Raw genomic sequence first — 17,500 nt, 5'->3', positions numbered from 1 at the left:
CATAGCGACATCCTTCAAGTGGGCACTGATTGATAAGCCCTTTCCTTATCAGCCAGTGATCTATCTCACATGAGGTAAAAATGCGCACGGGAGGAGCTGTGACCAAAACACGGTGATGCAGGGAAACAGATGTTACATGTTACATGTGTGGAAACATGTTACACACTTGGAAAGATAGAGTGTCTTATCTGATATTTTACATTCCCAGAAATGTGTTCTCTACACTTTTAAAACTAAAACACACACAATTAAAATATTTGTAAGTACACAGTATATATTTAAAATATAAAATATTTTATGTGCATAAAATTTGGTTTCTCACCGTACATACTATTGATCTTGAGATTTTGTGCTCAGTACTGCGTTGTCTCAGGAGGCTACCCTGTATGCTGTTTGATGTCAGGCAGCACCACAGTCCTCCAGGGATGGCTTGTCAACATTCCTGCCCCCAGCCCCCCCAACCCCCACTTATCACAGCTCACAAGACACTGCTAAAGGTCTCCTGGAGAGCAAACACCCCCCTAATGACAACACTATTCTAAGTCATTTGCATGTGACACTGCAGCACTGTTTCATGCAAAGCAGCAAGCATGAAGACTTTCTCTTTTTTGTTTGTTTGTTTGGTTGGTTGGTTGGTTGGTTGGTTGGTTTGGGAGAGGGGGTTGTTGTTGTTTTGTTTTTTTGTTTTTGTTTTTCGAAACAGGGTTTCTCTGTGTAGCCCTAGCTGTCCTGGAACTCACTCTGTAGACCAGGCTAGTCTCAGAAATTCACCTTCCTCTGCTTCCGGAGTGCTGGGATGAAAGGCGTGCACCACCACTGCCAGGCAACTCCCTAATTTTTTTTTTTTTAAAGATTTATTTATTTATTATACGTAAGTACACTGTAGCTGCCCTCAGACACTCCAGAAGAGGGAGTCAGATCTCGTTATGGATGGTTGTGAGCCACCATGTGGTTGCTGGGATTTGAACTCCTGACCTTCGGAAGAGCAGTCGGGTGCTCTTACCTACCCACTGAGCCATCTCACCAGCCCCCTAATTTTTAAGGTTGCATTTATTCTATTTTTTTTCTTAATCTTATGAAACAATTTTTTTCTTTTTCTTATTTATCTTATTGAGAATCTTTAGCAAGGCAAGGCTTCCGCCACCAAACCCAATGAGCTGAGTTCAGTTGGAGGCACCTGCATGGAAGGTGAAGAGAACTCACTCCCACAAATTCATCTTTGACCTCAACACTTGTATCATGGTACACTCGTGTGCATGTGCACATACACTCATACCCATGCACACATGCATACACATACAAATAAACAGATGTCATAGTGCACACAAATACACACACATATTTGTGCATATACACACACAGAAATAGACATGTCATGATACACGCATGCCCAAACATTTGCACCCACTTGTACATACACACAAACAAGAATATACCAGAATAAGTCTTTAAACACTTTAAAGTCTTACAAACACAAGACCACACATTTACATTTTTAAAAATATGCTCAGAATTAACACAATTGTTCTTTTTAAAATTACGTTACTTAGCGGGTTCAAAGACTATGTTAGATTTTTCTTTTTAAAGATATATTTATCATACTTATTTATGCATATGTGCTTGCATGAGTTTATGTGCACCGTATGTGTGCAGGTACCCACAGGGTTTCAGATCCTCTGGAACTAGAGGTCCTGTCCGTTGTGAGCCAACATGTGGGCGCTGAGACTTGAACTCAGGCCTTCTGGAAGAGTAGCTGAGGATCCACCTCTCCAGACGCTGTTTGACTGTTTTCTTTAGCTAGCTTGGGGACTTCAATAGGGATACAAGCACATCATTTTTTCAATCATGAATTCACACTCAAGGACACGTGTTTCCATTCTGCCTACCAGAGCTTGAGACAGGAAACGATTCATTATTCCTATCCTGGTGCCATCAGTGGCAGGCTCATTGTTTGGATGTCATTCTTATCTTGGAACGCTCTCATTTTTGTTTAAAAATACACTTTGATCCATAATAGTGACAGCTGCTTGTCATCACAAATGTAGCAGCAACCTGAGGTGTTTTCCAAGTCCTTATGATGAAACAATAAGCAAAATTCTACATAGGGGGCTGGAGAGATGACTTGGTGGCTAAGCGCATGGGCTGCTCTTCCAGAGGCTATTGAGTTTAATTCCCAGCAGTCACATGGTGGCTCACAACCATTGGTAATGGAATCTTATGCCTTCTTCTGGTGTGTCAATAGCATATGCATATACATACAATCAATAAATAAATCTTTAAAAAAACAAATGAAAAAACCTCTACATAGGCACCAAGTATTTCTATAATCATTTGCTATGTCATTCTAAATGCTTCAAAGAATTCACTGTGTTGTTTTTTTTTTAATTAAAATATCAGGTCATTAATTTCACTTTGTACACTTTGAACTTCTTTGCCTAAACAACTCACATATTAATTTTGCAAAGTTTATCTTCATAAACCAGCCTGGAGCTCATTCTGTGGGTAAATTTATAAACTTTGCCACAAAATATCACTTGAATTAAAGGAGCCATTCACTGTTGAGAATGCTACCTCATTGGCTGCCCTGTTCCTTGGTGGCTCAGCATAGAAGCGACTGTACTCACTCACTCCGCCACTGAGAAAGCCTTTAGTGAGGAGCTGAGACCCATGAGAACAGATGCCCATCAGTTAGCAACCTGTTCCTAACCCCTTACTACGCAGGGCTTTACGAGCCCCATTGTCACACTGTTGTTAACCATCAGAGGAATTCATCTGAAGTTACCACCACATTTCAGTGACTTCTCAGCCACTTTTACCAAGGTACAACCGAGTTTCCTTCATATTTCCTCAGGTCAGTGGTAGTTAAGTAAAAAATCTCAGTTATGGGCTCTAAGCAGCGAAGGTGAAATGCAATGTCACGTAAATCAGCCTCCCAGGAGAAATCTGATAAAGCATATTTTAGATGCATCCGTGTAGAATTTCTAACGACGATGATTTTGTCTTGTACTCAGCTTGCATGGGTATGTGCACTGTGTGTATGCAGGTACCACACAGGGTTTCAGATCCTCCGGAACGAGAGTCACAGTCAAGGTCCAGGTTACTTCTGAGAAACACGTGCTTTGAATCTTATAATCATTTATCCATATTTTGGGACTTTTATTGATCCTTTTAGGGCGGAAGGAGTAGAGGACAGGCATTTTGCCAAGTCTAGATAGACTGTCAGCACACCAACAATTCAGATTCAAGAGGAATCCCAGCCATGTCTTACTCTTCGTTGTCTCATCGTTTAGCTAAGCTTCAAGTAAGACGGTTTCTCTGTTAGTTGTCTCAGCTTGACTGTAAGGGAACTGAACCACACCTGCAAGCAATGGATGGCTGTAAAGCTCTTCTAGCTTGTCCAAGACTCAGTGTCCCCTAACAGACTTGGCTTCTCCTAAGTGCCCTGCGGGATGAGGCACATTCAATTTAGGTGTCGATCCACCAAGATTAAATGTTTGAAAAGCTTGGTTTTGTTCTTCTATCATCAAAACATCAAACATCAGAAAAATGGAAGCTAGTCATATTCTCTCCAGTGGACCATAATGCACAGTCACTGTTCACAGACCATACTTCCCAGGACCCCCTTGGCAACAGCCAGGTATGCCTGACTCACTATAAAAGGGGCTGCTTGCCCCCTCCACTCTCTCTTGCTCTTGCCTTCTTGCTCTCTCTCTCTCTGTGTCCTCTCCCCCCTTCCTCCTCTATCCCCATTTCCCTCCCCCTCTCTCTACATGTGCTCATGGTCAGCCTCTCCTTCTCTCTCTCCTCTCCTCTTCTCTTCTCTCTCTCTCTCTCTCTCTCTCTCTCTCTCTCTCTCTCTCTCTCTCTCCCCCCCCCGCCTTTATCTGTCTCTACTACCCTCTCAACTCCCCTCTCCATGCCCTGAATAAACTCTATTCTATATTATCCCTTGTGTGTCTGGGCTCTCAGGAGGAAGGGGTGCCTTGGCATGGGACCTCAGTGGCACCCCCTTCCCCACACCTCACCACACATCCACAAAACATATCCCCTCTCTCTTTGTCTTTTCATAAACACATCATCCCTACCTTAGAGTAAGTAGTAGATGTCCTCAAAAAGGTGAAGGATTGATACCAGCCTAAAACTGCAGACTGAAATTAACTTTAGTTTCCTGTCTAAAATTAGAATTTGCAATGCTTTTTTTTTTTTTTTTTTTTTTTTTTTTTTTTTGGTGGAGGGATTTGGGAGTTTTCTCCCCTCTGGCCTATGCCCACCCAGTCTTGCCATATGGGCTATAACCGTTTTGACGGAACATGTGATTACAAATGCCCCATTGCGAGACTGGCTGAATTCAGGCAGTATGATCAAGAAGGTGTTAAGAAACAAGCCAATTAGTTTGCATTTATAGTTACAGTGCAAAATACAAGACAGGTGCTTCTACCACTAACTGATTTGAAAAGCCTTCTCTCCACTTAGTCATCTGTAAAGGCAACAGAGGAATTTGACCACAAGCATTCTCATAAAAAAGTTTAAAAAACAGTCCTCTGGCTGAGTTAATAAAGGACTGGAACAGTTCAGAATTTCCAGCCAGAGTGTGACAGGTAATTGGTTGAGATCGGCAAAATACCGAGCGACTATTTAAAAAGAGGTCATGTTTTCAGATCATTAAAGCACAGTGTTTTATTTGCCAGTGATTTATTTTATTTGTAACATACCCTGCTCATAATGAAACTAAACACCCATGCCCTGAGCTCCATGAAATACTTTATTGCTTCTAAAACCTGTGAGCATACGTGTGTCTGTGTGTGTTTGGAATGTGTTAAAAAAAAAAAGTTAAAATTATTCCAAGATGGTGTATAATTATTTATTTCTAGGTTTAAAAAGTTGTTTGATTTTTTTTTCCTTAACTCTGGAATTTGAACTTTGCCTATCAGAGCTTATCAACAGAAAGCTAACGCTAACTCAAAAGTCTACAGGAAACAGTAGTGTGTTTAACCTTAACCTGGGTTTGAAGTCCTCGTTACCTTGACCTGCAAATAACTGAAAGTGAATGGATTTGGTAGACAACTACTCTTGTCAAGTCCAGGGCTGCCCCAGCTTCTGAATGGTTAGTGAGCACAGCCTGAAAGGCTTGCCCATCAATGGCTCCGGGTGGTATACCTCCGGGGATTCACTATGCCAAATGAGTCTTGGAACATCTCTCACCTGGTAGCGAGATTTTCCTTAATCGGAGACTTTGTCACTGAACATTTTTGTTTCCACAACAAAAATGACCCAATGCACATCAAAGATCCAAGAAGCACTAATGTTGTGGCTACATAAAGGGGTCCTACAGATGTCTCTCATAAGCAACAGCAACAGTGGAGGTGACTCTAAAGTGAGTCACCTTCTTCATGAAGAGATTAGACTGAAAATCAATCTAAACTACAAAGCTGCTTTCTTATCATGTTAATTCCTATCCATTTAATTTTGTTGGACCAAAAAAAAAAAATAATAATAATCCACTTCACTTAAGGAACAGGACAGAAGTCCTATCACAAAGCTATTTTGAAAGGAATTTCCTCTCTGTGCATAACTCTGAACCTTTGTCTTCAAAAGTTGGAGCCTGTGTTTATAGCTAAGTATGGAAAGAAGGGAAAGATATTCTTAGAATAAAACTGGCAAGAAGAGAAGATGGGACACCAATCAACTCTATCAAGCTGTGTTTGTACAGACTCAGCATGCTTCGCCTGGACACAGTCCTGGACACAGGTCTTGTCTCTTTCAATCTCTTCATGCTCCCTGACTATAGGATCTCTATTATTTATTTCCTTCTTTGCTGTTACAGAACACCTAAGAGAAGCACTTTAAAGGGAGGTAGATGCATTCTGGCTCTTAGTGTTAGAGATTTCAGTCTATTGGGGAGGAAGGGGATGCTGGAGCAGCCCCATAGAGACAAACAGACAGAGGCAGAAAGTCTTGGAGAAGCAGGGAGAAAAGGAGGAGAAGGGACAGGGGTGGGGGGAGAGAGGAGGAGGGAAGGAGACATAGGAGAAGAGAGAGGAAAGTGAGCAGAGGCAAGAGGTAATAGAGAGGAGGGGAAGGGAGGGGAGGGGAGAAGACTAGTAGAACGGTACAGCCTAAAGCCTTGCCCTCAGCTACCTACCTATTTCCTTCAGCAAACCCAGCTACCAAAGTTTCCAAAACTTCCCAAAATATCACTGGCAGCCAAAGATCAAACCTTTGATACATAAGCCTTTGGGAAGCCTGTTATGTTTTATAAAAAGAGAACCAGGATATGTTTTTCAGTGCATGGTATGGTGAGGTGAGAGGAGTGACTCAATGGGCCCATGCTGAGGGGAACCCTGAGGTATGGAATAGAATTATAGAGAATAGGGTGTAGTATAGAATAGACTTTATTTGGGACATGGGAAGGGGAGTTGAGAAGGGAATAGAGGCAGAGAAAGAGATGGGGCAGAGAGAACAAGGAGGGATCAAACAGCCCCTTTTACAGCAAGCCAGGGCTACCTGACTGTTGCCAGGTAACTGTTCAGTGGAGCCTAGAAGGAGCTCTAAGAAGCTGCTTCTGCCAATGTTTCCTCCTGAGAAGGCCTGGCTTAGAAATGCTGTCTCAGCAGAGCCCAAGGACAATGGTAGGGACCCAGACACTTGGCACATTTGCCCCCTTTCCGTAGTTCTGACATCCAGCTGAAATTCTCTGTTCATCATTCTCGCTGAACTGTAGTCATAGTGATTCAGAGAAAAGAAATCATCACAATCAATTGTTGAGAAAAAAAGAATACTATGCCTTGTAATTATTGACATTTGGTATGAGTTCTCTCTAATACCGTACAAGTTAAAATAAAGACCTTTACAAACAATTAAGTAGTTTAGAGTAAGTGAACGCAGCTTATATGCTACAGAGTCAGCCTTATTTTAAATATAAGGAAGGGCAAGCGGAGACATGGTGTGCGAAGTGACTGTTCCAAAGGAGCCCCCCTATGAACTGATGTTTCTGGAAAGTTAAAATCTCTACCTCTCCTTGAAAAAGAGGGCAAGGAAATGCACCAAGAGCTTCCATTGTAAAACCATTGTGTGCGAAGTAAGGTACATGTTGCCTATAGAGACCAGAGACCAGGTCACATGGCCCCAGCAGCCAAGACCATGAGCTTCACACACAGCATCCAAAGCAGTGGTTTTCTCGCTACCTTCCGAATGCCACGACCTTTTAATACAGTTGTTCCTTATGTCGTGAGGACACCCAGCCATAAAGCTATTTCCATCACTACTTCCTAGCTGTAATTTTGCTACTATCACAGTCATAATGTAAGCACATGTATTCTCCAATGGCCTTAGGTGACCCCCGTGAAAGGGTCGTTCAACCCCCAAAGGGGTCAAGATCCAAAGAAACTCTATCAGAAAGGAAAACAACGAGGGAGAGGGGTGGCATCCAAATATCTCTGTGATGGAAATTGATTTTCTTCTTAATCATTAAACTCCAGTGGTTTCTCAATAACTAAAATATGGACTGTGGATTTGGGTCTAAAATATTATAATTTACAAACTTTACTTCTTTGGCCCGTCTACAACTATAGTTTAAGAGTCGTCTTGTTAAACATTACCTTCCTTAACTTGCCTTCCTAATAAACCATTTATTAATTATCAGAAAGTACAAAATGGTTATAAAGTATTTGTTCGCAAGCTTTTACTTGGTTGTATACTCGTGGACTTTATAAACTAATGAAATCGTTCAATCTTTGTTACAATGTGAAAAACATCTTCAACATAGAAGTTTGACACAACATAATTTATAATTTTAGATTTTCATCCCGAAGCTATTTCAAAAGAAAGTATTCACTTTGAGCATTCTGAAAATACAATTCCAAGTAGCTCGCCAAACCTTGGATGTGATCCCAAATAAATCAGAAACAGGTTCCTGGGGTTTCCCCCCACCCCCCTTTTTTTTCTCTTTCTCAATGGCCAGCTTGCTTTATTATTTGGACAGTAAGGGGGGAGAAATCCAAAAATAAAGATGCTGGCTGTTTCATAATAGCTGTGCACATGAAACTCAATGCACTCAATTATCTGACTGTACCCTCTCCCTCCTGTGCACTGTAATTACAGTTGGGGCTGGAAACAGAGCCGAAGAGCCAAGCCTGGGTTCCACAGTATGCATGCTATCCAAGATGAAGTTAGTCTTTGAGACAGTGTGCATGTGCAAAGTTCCACGTAGGAGAGAGAGCATCAGTGTCTGTGTCCACTTTTACTGAGAGTGTGGGATTCTGAGCTACGCCCCTGTGTGTGGAGCTCGTCTGTCACTCCTAGCCAAGTCACTCAAGAACGATGTTGCTATTTGACATCTCATCCATAATCTAAGACAACACTATCCACATTGAACAGTAGCTGTGAGAGTTAAATCATGTAGCGCGTGGATGTCTATAAAAGCATCGTCCAATGTGTTGTCCATACTCAGCGTAAAAAGCATCCTGTAGGTTTTGATAAATTTGAAGCCATTGCATCTGAACCCAGCTGTGGAGCTGGGCAATGGTACCTGTTCAAGTGATTAGCAAAAAGTGATGCGTAAACAAAGAGCTGAGCTCTGAGTTCTAGTGGACAGTGGATGTCTTTAGCTTTGTCCTCTGGCCCACGGATTTTTATCTTAGCACATATTTTAAAGATTAGTTTTCCCCAGATCCTGCACCGACTCTTCCTTCTGAAGTCGCCCTTAGCTTCCAGAAGACTCCAATCTTAAATTGACTTAATCCCTTTTTAATTTAAATGAAATAAACACTTTGTTCTCAGAGAAATACATTGTCACTCTGAAGCCACAATCAGGCCACAAAAGATGCTTGAAACTAGTATGTCCTTGTCATCAACTCTCCTGAAGGTCACCCTTTTTGCTGTGCCTGAAGTCAAATCAGATTATGTTTCTCATTTACAATATTGAAATCATTTCAGTTCCCACCACATTTTAAAAATCCCAAGTATTCCCTCTGTGATTCACCACCCACAGAGCCCATATTCTGAATTTTTGGCCACAAAATACATTTATTAAGCAGTAATTCTCATCTTCTCTTGTAAAATGAAAGCACGAATAGCCTAGGGGATTTAATAAACATAGGCAAGTCACTGTGTGTGACACTGAAGAACAAGCCTAACTAACATGGACGTTTTAAGTGAGATTTACTGAAGTTTCCTGGAGTGTTAAAACTCTAACAAAGAGACATTGCTGCCTTCACCATTAGACTCCCCTATTATTAGTCTCCCCTCAAAACCTGAGGTTAAAAATTATTCCCAAAATTAATTTAAAACTGTGAAGTAAATAAAACGGGGATTAAATATTTCATAGATGCCGGGCAGTGGTGGCGCACGCCTTTAATCCCGGTGCTTAGGAGGCAGAGGCAGGTGGATTTCTGAGCTCGAGGCCAGCCTGGTCTACAGAGTGAGTTCCAGGATAGCCAGGGCTACACCAAACCCTGTCTCGAAAAACAAACAAAGAAATTCACAGATAAACATTTTTCACCCATTTGAAAAAATCTTCATTCATATCTTTGCCTTAGGATCTTTTGTTTTATATAAACACATACTCGAGGCAACATTTAAAAAGACCAAATCCATGAGCTGGAGAAAACGCCAGGTTGTTGATCGATTCCACAGGAGCAGTGGAATCAAACTGAAGTCGTGCTTGGCCCCTAACCTCCCTTGCCACTAGAGAGTTTTCATCACCTTTCAAGCCAGGACTGTGAGTGTTCTTGCAGAAGCCAAGACAGGCAGCACTTACGTCATGACTTGCTTAGAAAATATGCTTTCGTGGCTGAAAATATTCAAAATATGTGTGTTATGAAGGTAAATAGCAAACGGCATATGCAGGGGTTTAAAATCTGAATGGTTTCTGAAGGAAGGGACTATCCATGCTCTTGTCCCAAAAAGGTCATCAGCTTTTCTGCCCAGTTGCCATGAGGAGAGCTTTCTTCTGGTTTCAGAGGAAATATGAGGTGCAGAAGAAACTGAAGAGAGTAAGGGGTAATAGTGAAGACCTGTAGAAACACAGGGGTCCTTGGTCTAACCACAGAGGCTCCTGTCCATTGGAGAAATCATGAGCATCAGGTTATAGTTCACTTGGAAGATGCCCTTGATAAGCGAATGGTCCCCAGACCTTCCAGAAAATGGCCAATAGATCAGCAGTGGTGGGCAAGAGAGAGGTGCATGCTGGGATGAGAAAAGTCAGAGGATTGTAACCACATAAAGGGTTCACTTTTCTTTTTATTTGACATTGTCCTGGTATGCTTTCTGCATCCAGGCTCCCCACATCTAAAGTTGAAACATAAAATATTATCTAATATTTGCATTATTTTTTTACATAAGGAAATAAAAATACTATGGCTGAAGTTATAGTAAATAACTTAATATTTAATTTTAAAATTTAATTACAAAACTTAATGCAGTACATAACTTAAATAACACATGTTTCATCCTAACTCCCTTGTCCAAGAAACCATCTCATGACTTGATATTTCCCTATCCAGTCCATATCTGTATGGTGTACACATGTGAATGAAGAGATAGCTCTAACCTGTAATACCTATATAAGTAGTATATGTTTTCTAAAGCTGAATATCCATACTATTCCAAAACTATTCTTCATTCTTATGTTATTTCCTTTCCGTTCTTCTTGAGGCTCAGTATCTTTTATTCGTCCGCTATTTATAATAGTCAATGAAAAGTAAAATAACTCAAATTCCTGTCTTTCAAATACAATACTCCTTGCTCACGCCCCTGTCCTGAAGCACTCACTTATCAGTTGAGAAGAGTTAGAGAACAACCTTCTAGTTGATCCGTGGGAGGCACACCTGTAACCCTAGCACTTGGAAGTCTGAGGCAGAAGCAACTCAAATTCAAGGCCAACCTGAAGCACATCGTGAAATCTGCTCCAGGGAACACAAAGAAAGTGAGAGGAAGGGAGGGAAGAAGAGAGAGAAGATCGAGGGAGGAAAGGGGGAGAAAGGAGAGAAGGGAGGGATGAAGCTTTTAGTTTAGTCTGAAACTTGTTTCCAATTGACTTCAACCTATTGGTCAGAAGCTATTCTTTAAGCTACACTAGCAAAACCAAATTCCTTCACAGAAGAACTTCATCCACACACACACACACACACACACACAAAAAAAAAAAAACTATGATGATGATGATGATGATGACAACAGTGATGATAAATGCTCTTGAAATATTTTTTCTATGAATTAGACACCCTCAGTTCCATCCGCCGAGGTTCACATACTATAGATGTAGGCAGCAAAGAGTGGCACTCACAGCCGCTTTAGTCTAAGCGGTCACCACTGACACGAGCTGTTCACTTGTCTGTATGCAGGCTTGATATCGACCCGTGCATCGGCAGCTGCCTGTAAGAACACGTCTGGTTGAGAAACTCGGCAGCTTTTGATGTCACCACAGAACGATTGTCATCTGCAGTTGCTGATAAAGTGCATCCATCAACCCCGACAGATAGCTCAGGGAACCTGCCCAGCACTGACGCTACACAGACAATGCAGTATATACATGGGACTAAAACACAAAGATTTGGGGCTTACCACTAACTTCCCCCCACCCCACGTGATAGTGTGTTGTGGTATCAACTTTGGCCCAGTTAATGAGCAACAGCCGTAGCAAATCAGAGACCCATGCTCAGTCAATGGGATGCAGGTTGATTCTCCTAGGTTTACAGTCTTATCCATGCTCAGAGAATAAGTTCAGGCCACCAATACTACTTCTCACCAACCCTGAAGGAGTTAAAAATTATTTCAATGTTTTCTTTGAAATCACCAGAATGAAGGAAGACCTCTCTCCTCATTGCCAGAGGCACTGCTTCTGCCTGTGGCCACGTTCCCAATCAGGTGTGTTGCCTGAGACTCAAAACACCATTTGCAGATCCGTCTGGAACACATCCAACCCCGAGGTACACGGCTCACTAGGGGCTGCTGCAGCTTTTACTTCCAGACAGTCTGATGCCATCAGGAAAAGCATTTCTTATCCCCCCCCCCAAAAATGCGGAGTATGATTTTCATATAATGGTCCGAGGAGCTCAGTAACGATGTATGCAGAGGGCACACAGTGATTCATAGCTACCCACTCAGCTCCCATGGACGTTTCTGAAGTTGACGCTAAATCATTCCAAGCCATTATTGGCATCAGAGTCTTGGAAGCTGTTCTGATTGCAAAAGCAGCCTTGCTTTCCTGAGAAGAATACTGGATCCTCCTCATCCTGGAGATCCTGGTTTGGTGGAAGAATGGGACATTTGAGAAATATCTTGAATACAGGTATAGTTGCTCAGTAGGGACCTAAAGCTTCATTTCTCAATGCAGACTTTTATGAGCCAAGTTTATTCTTACTTGGTTTTTCTCTGTCATAAATCTCTAGTGCAATATTATCTTTAGTGCATATTTAAGCCTCCACTGGAAATCCTGGTGAGTCCATGACGTGGTAGCACTTGCCTTTAATCCTAGCTCTCAGGAGGCAGATGCAAAGCCAGTCTGGCCTACTTAGCATGTTCCAGGCCTACCAGGACCACGTGTATGTATAGATATATGTATAATGTACATGTATATATGTGTGTGTATACATATATGTATTATGCGTGTATATGTGTGTGTGTGTATATATATATCATATGTCATGTATATCATATGTCATAATGCTGTCTAATTTTATAAATCTTTGTATCAATCACACATTTGGATTTTTAAGGGTGTTAAATAGTCCCTTAAAAATGGCCAAACTGGATACTCATTTCCTTCAGTGACTCACTTGAAATGAATTGTTGGTTGAGATCCAGTGAGTACTGGCAGGTCTCCACCTCCCAGGGAGCACCATAGTAATTACAGCTTGCTGGCATTCTTCTCAATGGTTTCCGAAGGGGTACCAGGACTTGAGCACTCAAAGAGATTGAATCATCCTCTACCCTTGAATGTGCTCACTTCCTTTCGTTCTGGCCAAAGGGTTTTGGAAGATATTCTTGTGAACTTCCGTTGCTGGCGTAAGCAGTAGGAAAACAGAAGGTAATAACCAGGATTGGGTTGCCACAACAGAAGAAGAGATAAGTGAATTAGTGGGAAGAGGTGGGAGGCAGTGGGGGATTTCAGCTCTAACGCTGAACTAGCCTCCACTCTGACATACCTTTTATGTGTTCAATGCTGGTATTGTAATAGCCTGTCAGTAAGTATAGTGGATTCCATTATCTTTTAACATCAAAACTAGCATATAAAAAGACTTCAAAAAAATTAAATGGAGTCTCCATCCCCCTACCTCAAAAAATACTGTTCAAGGAATTTTTCTAACATCTGACTTTGACCTAAGATACCATCCTGATGGTCTCCTGAAGACTTAGCCAATAAGGAAGAAGCTGTAGGATCAAGATCCAAAGTAACACTACAGGAGGATAATAGCATGCGTAGCCACGAGGAAATGTGGCTGCCCTTCGCAAAATGAATGGCAGCCAATAGGTTGTTAGTGCACTCTGAGCATGGGAGGTTTCACCACAAGGAAGGCTAGGATAGGTCGGATTGGAACAGCTGGAGAAGTCATGATCAAAGGCATGAAGCATGAAAGAAGAGAGTCTCTCCCCTAACATCCACATCAATCACCCACCCCTTTAAGGAGTTTATCTCCGAATAAATAAATATCTCTGACTGTGCAGGTGGGGGTAGGACTTCAACATATGAATTTGGACATTTCACCCATGATGAACCTTAACATGCACAGACCCTAAAATAAGCTAGACTCTGGACAGTACCTGGACTGTGCTATACCAAGTAAAGAGGGGAGGTTTGGTTGGAATCAAGAAACATGTCTGTAAGATCATGCCGGATGGTTGTCAATAGAGCTATCAGAAGAAAAAGAGTGAAAGCTAATGTCTGGAAGACCGTTATCATTTCTTTTCTTATTCTAAGTCACTCTCCTATCCAATGCTGTGTTCCTAATTGTGTTGTCTTCCTTGGGTGTGTTGGTATAGAATGTATATATGCACATGCCACGTGTATAAGCATACATGAATGTTTGCAAGTGTGTGTGGAAGGCCAGAGGTCAACCCCATTGGTCATTCCATAGACATCATCTTGTACATCATTTTGAGACTGGTCCCTGGAGCTAGTCAATTAAGCTAAGCTGCCTTGCTAGTGAGCTCCAGGATTCTACCCAGCCCTACCTTGCAGCAAAGGTCAAACACAGATCCTTTTGCCTTGCATAACCAGCTCTTTAGCAACTAAGCCATCTCCTCATTCCTGGGTAGCCTTAAAGAGGGCATTTTCCAAAACTGCATAGCATCTACTTTCCCAAACCTAGTTCTATCCTAAATAGAAGTAGTCAACGAATAACACAGCTGACTCCCCTGTGGTGCAGTGGTCCCCCATTATCTGAAGTTTCACTCGCTAAGGTTTTAGTCATTCATAGACAATTGCATTTTGAAAGTATTAAATGGAGCTATCGAAAAGCAAGCATTAATCACTTTATGTTGCATGCCTTTCTTGATAGAGAGATAAAAAAAAAATCTCTCAGTGAGGCTCTGTTCTTCTGGGATCCATATTGTATATGCTACCGGCTCATGAGTTACTTAGGAACTATCTGGATTATCAGTCACTGTCAAGGTTTCACAGTGTTTATGTTTTAATGATTCTTAGCTTACTTAATAGTTGTCACCTTAGTGTCAGAGTTGTGATTCTCGTAGTTGTATTATATTTGCATATTATATGTAAATGTTCTATTTTACATTTAGTTGTTGTTGTTAATCTCTTTCTGTGCCCAAATTATGAGTTAAACTTTATTGTAATTATACATGTATGGAGGACAAAATACATATGAACTATGTATGGTTTCATACTGTCTGTGTATCTGTGATTCTAGCTCTTAGAGCCTACTCTTTAGTAGACAACAGGAAGAGAACCATAAGGAATTTTAAGAAGTCAGAGTAGACCTAACTCAAAGTCACGGGCTTTTACTTTCTTTTTTTATTTTTTTAAGACAGGGTCTTTCTATATAGTGCTGGCAGACTTGTAACTCACTGTGTAGACCAGGCTGGCCTTGAACTCACAGAGGTTTGCTGGCTTCTGTCTCCCGAGTGCTAAGATTCAAAGCATAAGTCATAGATGTTTAAAGGCTAAGAGGACAACAGGAGTTACTACTGCCAGACCCATTATTTTATACACACAGAAAGGGATGCTCTGGGGGTGCAACTTAGCCAAGAACACATGTAGCCCAGACATGAGCAAGGACTAGACCCTAGACTTGGAGCTCTGTTCTGTGGTTTTCTAAAAGAGTCTAGCTTTGCTGAGTTCAAGAATACAAAGGTGGACCCACCATTCTGACTCATCCTCTTGGCTCACAGCTGGAAACCTCTAGTGACCAAAGTCTCGCGGCATCTTAAAATAGCTTCTGTGGTCTACATGGCCTGGCTCATGCTTTCCTCACTCCTCCCAGTCTTTCCAGTCAGTAAGGGTCTACAGAGCAATATGTGATCCCCAGTTCATCTCTGTCTTCCTGAAAATCATGTGTCTACAAAGAGGCTATGGGAATTCCACTTCCTCTCTTCCTGCCAGTCATCGGTTAACTTCCTTGCTTACCGCAGCTTGCTTAAGCAGAACCAACCACATCTATTTTTCCACTTTATCATCTCCTATTGCCGTGTCTATATCACCTCCTCCCAACCTTCCCCCATGCACGGGCTGTTGTCTGGGGCTGTCCTAACCATTGTTGGATTCCTAACCCTCTGCCTAACCAGGAAGTGGAGTAAATTATTGGGGAGAAGAGATCTGGTCTCCTGAGGCTGCTCCTTCAGCTGCCCCCTGACTTGTCTGACCTTCAATTCGTGGAATTATCCTAACCGAGTCTACTTTTGCGTTCACCATACTCTCACCCTCTTCTCTTCTTCACCAGTGATCTAGATCTTTCTCTGCCCCGATTTCTCATCCTAATTCTTCTCTAAATGTAACTAAATCTCAGGTTAGCTCTCTGAGTACCCCCAGATGTATCAATCACTCCCCGCCCCCATTTATGGCTGTTGCCTCTTTCAAAGGCATTTTTTTAGATTTATTTATTTATTTTGTATATATGAGCACACCATTGTTCTCTTCACACACACCAGAAAAGGGCATCAGATTCCATTATAGATGGTTGTGAGCCACCATGTGGTTGCTGGGAATTGAACTCAGGACCTCTGGAAGAGCAGTTGCTGCTTTTAAGCGCTGAGCCATCTTACCAGCTCCCTCAAAGGCAATTTCTTTTAAATGGCTGGTTCTATAGATGTAACTTACTGTGTTACTTAGCACTGTGAGTCCATTCTTGGCTCTAAATGGTGATCACATGGTCCACCAAGGATAGAAGTCTTTCCTCTAACAAAGTCCATTCTCCGAATTTTACCAAAGAGGCAAGAGAGAAAGAATCCCTCAGCAGCAACTGGGACTAGGAGGTATCACAGGAGCAGGCCCCCACTCCCTGCTTACACCAATGTGCAGCATTTGCATATAGTCCAACTCATCAGGTAGCCATAAACACATAGAGCCATGGTGCACCTGAAGTGTGGCCAACCTGAATGGGTTAAGGTTACACCCCAGACAGAGGCTTCCTGGGATGCCAAGAATGCCAAACATGATGTGAATCTTGATGTTGCTTACCTACTGAAATAGCATCTGAAATATACTGGTCCTGTATCTCCTACTAAAATCTAGTGTTGGAATTGATCCTATCTATTTTTTCTTGGATTTTGGAAAGTGGTACTAGAAAATATAAAGTTAAGAAGGTAGTGTCACTATGTTTGTATTGAGGGCACTGCGGCAACCTCTCCCAGATGTCTGTCTCAGGCCAAGTGCCATTTCCCACCGCATGCAAGCCTAGAGCTTTGTTATGGGAACACAGAGGAGGAGTCCTGTCTTCTACCGATGCTAATTACATTCCTCATTCAGATATGAATGTGTCTTTACTTGCTATAGCTTTGTTTGCTGACTAGGGTCTGAGCATCATCACAGAGCATTTGGAGTTAAGTAGACATGTCTTTTCTTGGATTGAATCCCACCAGTGTTAGAAAAGGAACATTTTCAGTCTAAAACAAATGGTTTATAAACAAACAAATAAAACGAATCTGTATTGAACTTTAACAGGAAGGGATTATTTTGGCTTCTATTGTTGAGTGACCTTTCTATAAAAGCTTTCTACCAAAAGAGCTGAGATGCTTATAATTATTTTATCATGGAAGACTATTTTTATGCTCTTCAAGAGCCCTCTGATTGTTTGAGAAGAGGCCCACCCCACACATGCAGCTTAGTATAAACCGCATTTAAAACACCCAGAATACTGGCTAGGCTAAACTGATCATTATGCTATGTTTAGCTAAGACTTTGTGCTCTGGAAGAAATCTTGTAAAAGCTTGTTTAGGACAAGTGACATGGCTCAGCAGGTGGAAGTGCCTGCCACCGAGGCTGAGGCCGAAGACATGAGTTCAATCCCCAGGGATCATAACGCGGAAGGAGAGAACCAACACCCAA

The 17,500-nt window shown here is 41.8% G+C and overlaps 1 protein-coding gene across 4 annotated transcripts in view; it reads left to right on the top strand.

Annotated features, from left to right (window-relative positions):
- Positions 1 to 17,500, top strand: part of Dlc1 (deleted in liver cancer 1) — a 385,446-nt gene that overhangs the window by 279,740 nt on the left and 88,206 nt on the right. Inside the window, exon 6 of one of the 4 annotated variants that reach the window (XM_011242152.3) lies at positions 11,343 to 14,732. The exons of the other annotated variants lie outside the window; for them this stretch is intronic. Within the exon in view, the coding sequence (XP_011240454.1) occupies positions 11,343 to 11,395 (53 nt within the window). The 3' untranslated portion in view covers positions 11,396 to 14,732. Of the gene's footprint in view, positions 1 to 11,342; positions 14,733 to 17,500 lie in introns of those variants that run through there. 4 annotated transcript variants of the gene reach the window in all.

The sequence above is a fragment of the Mus musculus genome, chromosome 8, assembly GCF_000001635.26.
Source record: "Mus musculus strain C57BL/6J chromosome 8, GRCm38.p6 C57BL/6J".
NCBI lineage: Eukaryota > Metazoa > Chordata > Mammalia > Rodentia > Muridae > Mus > Mus musculus.
This window is presented reverse-complemented; position numbering and strand designations above follow the sequence as displayed.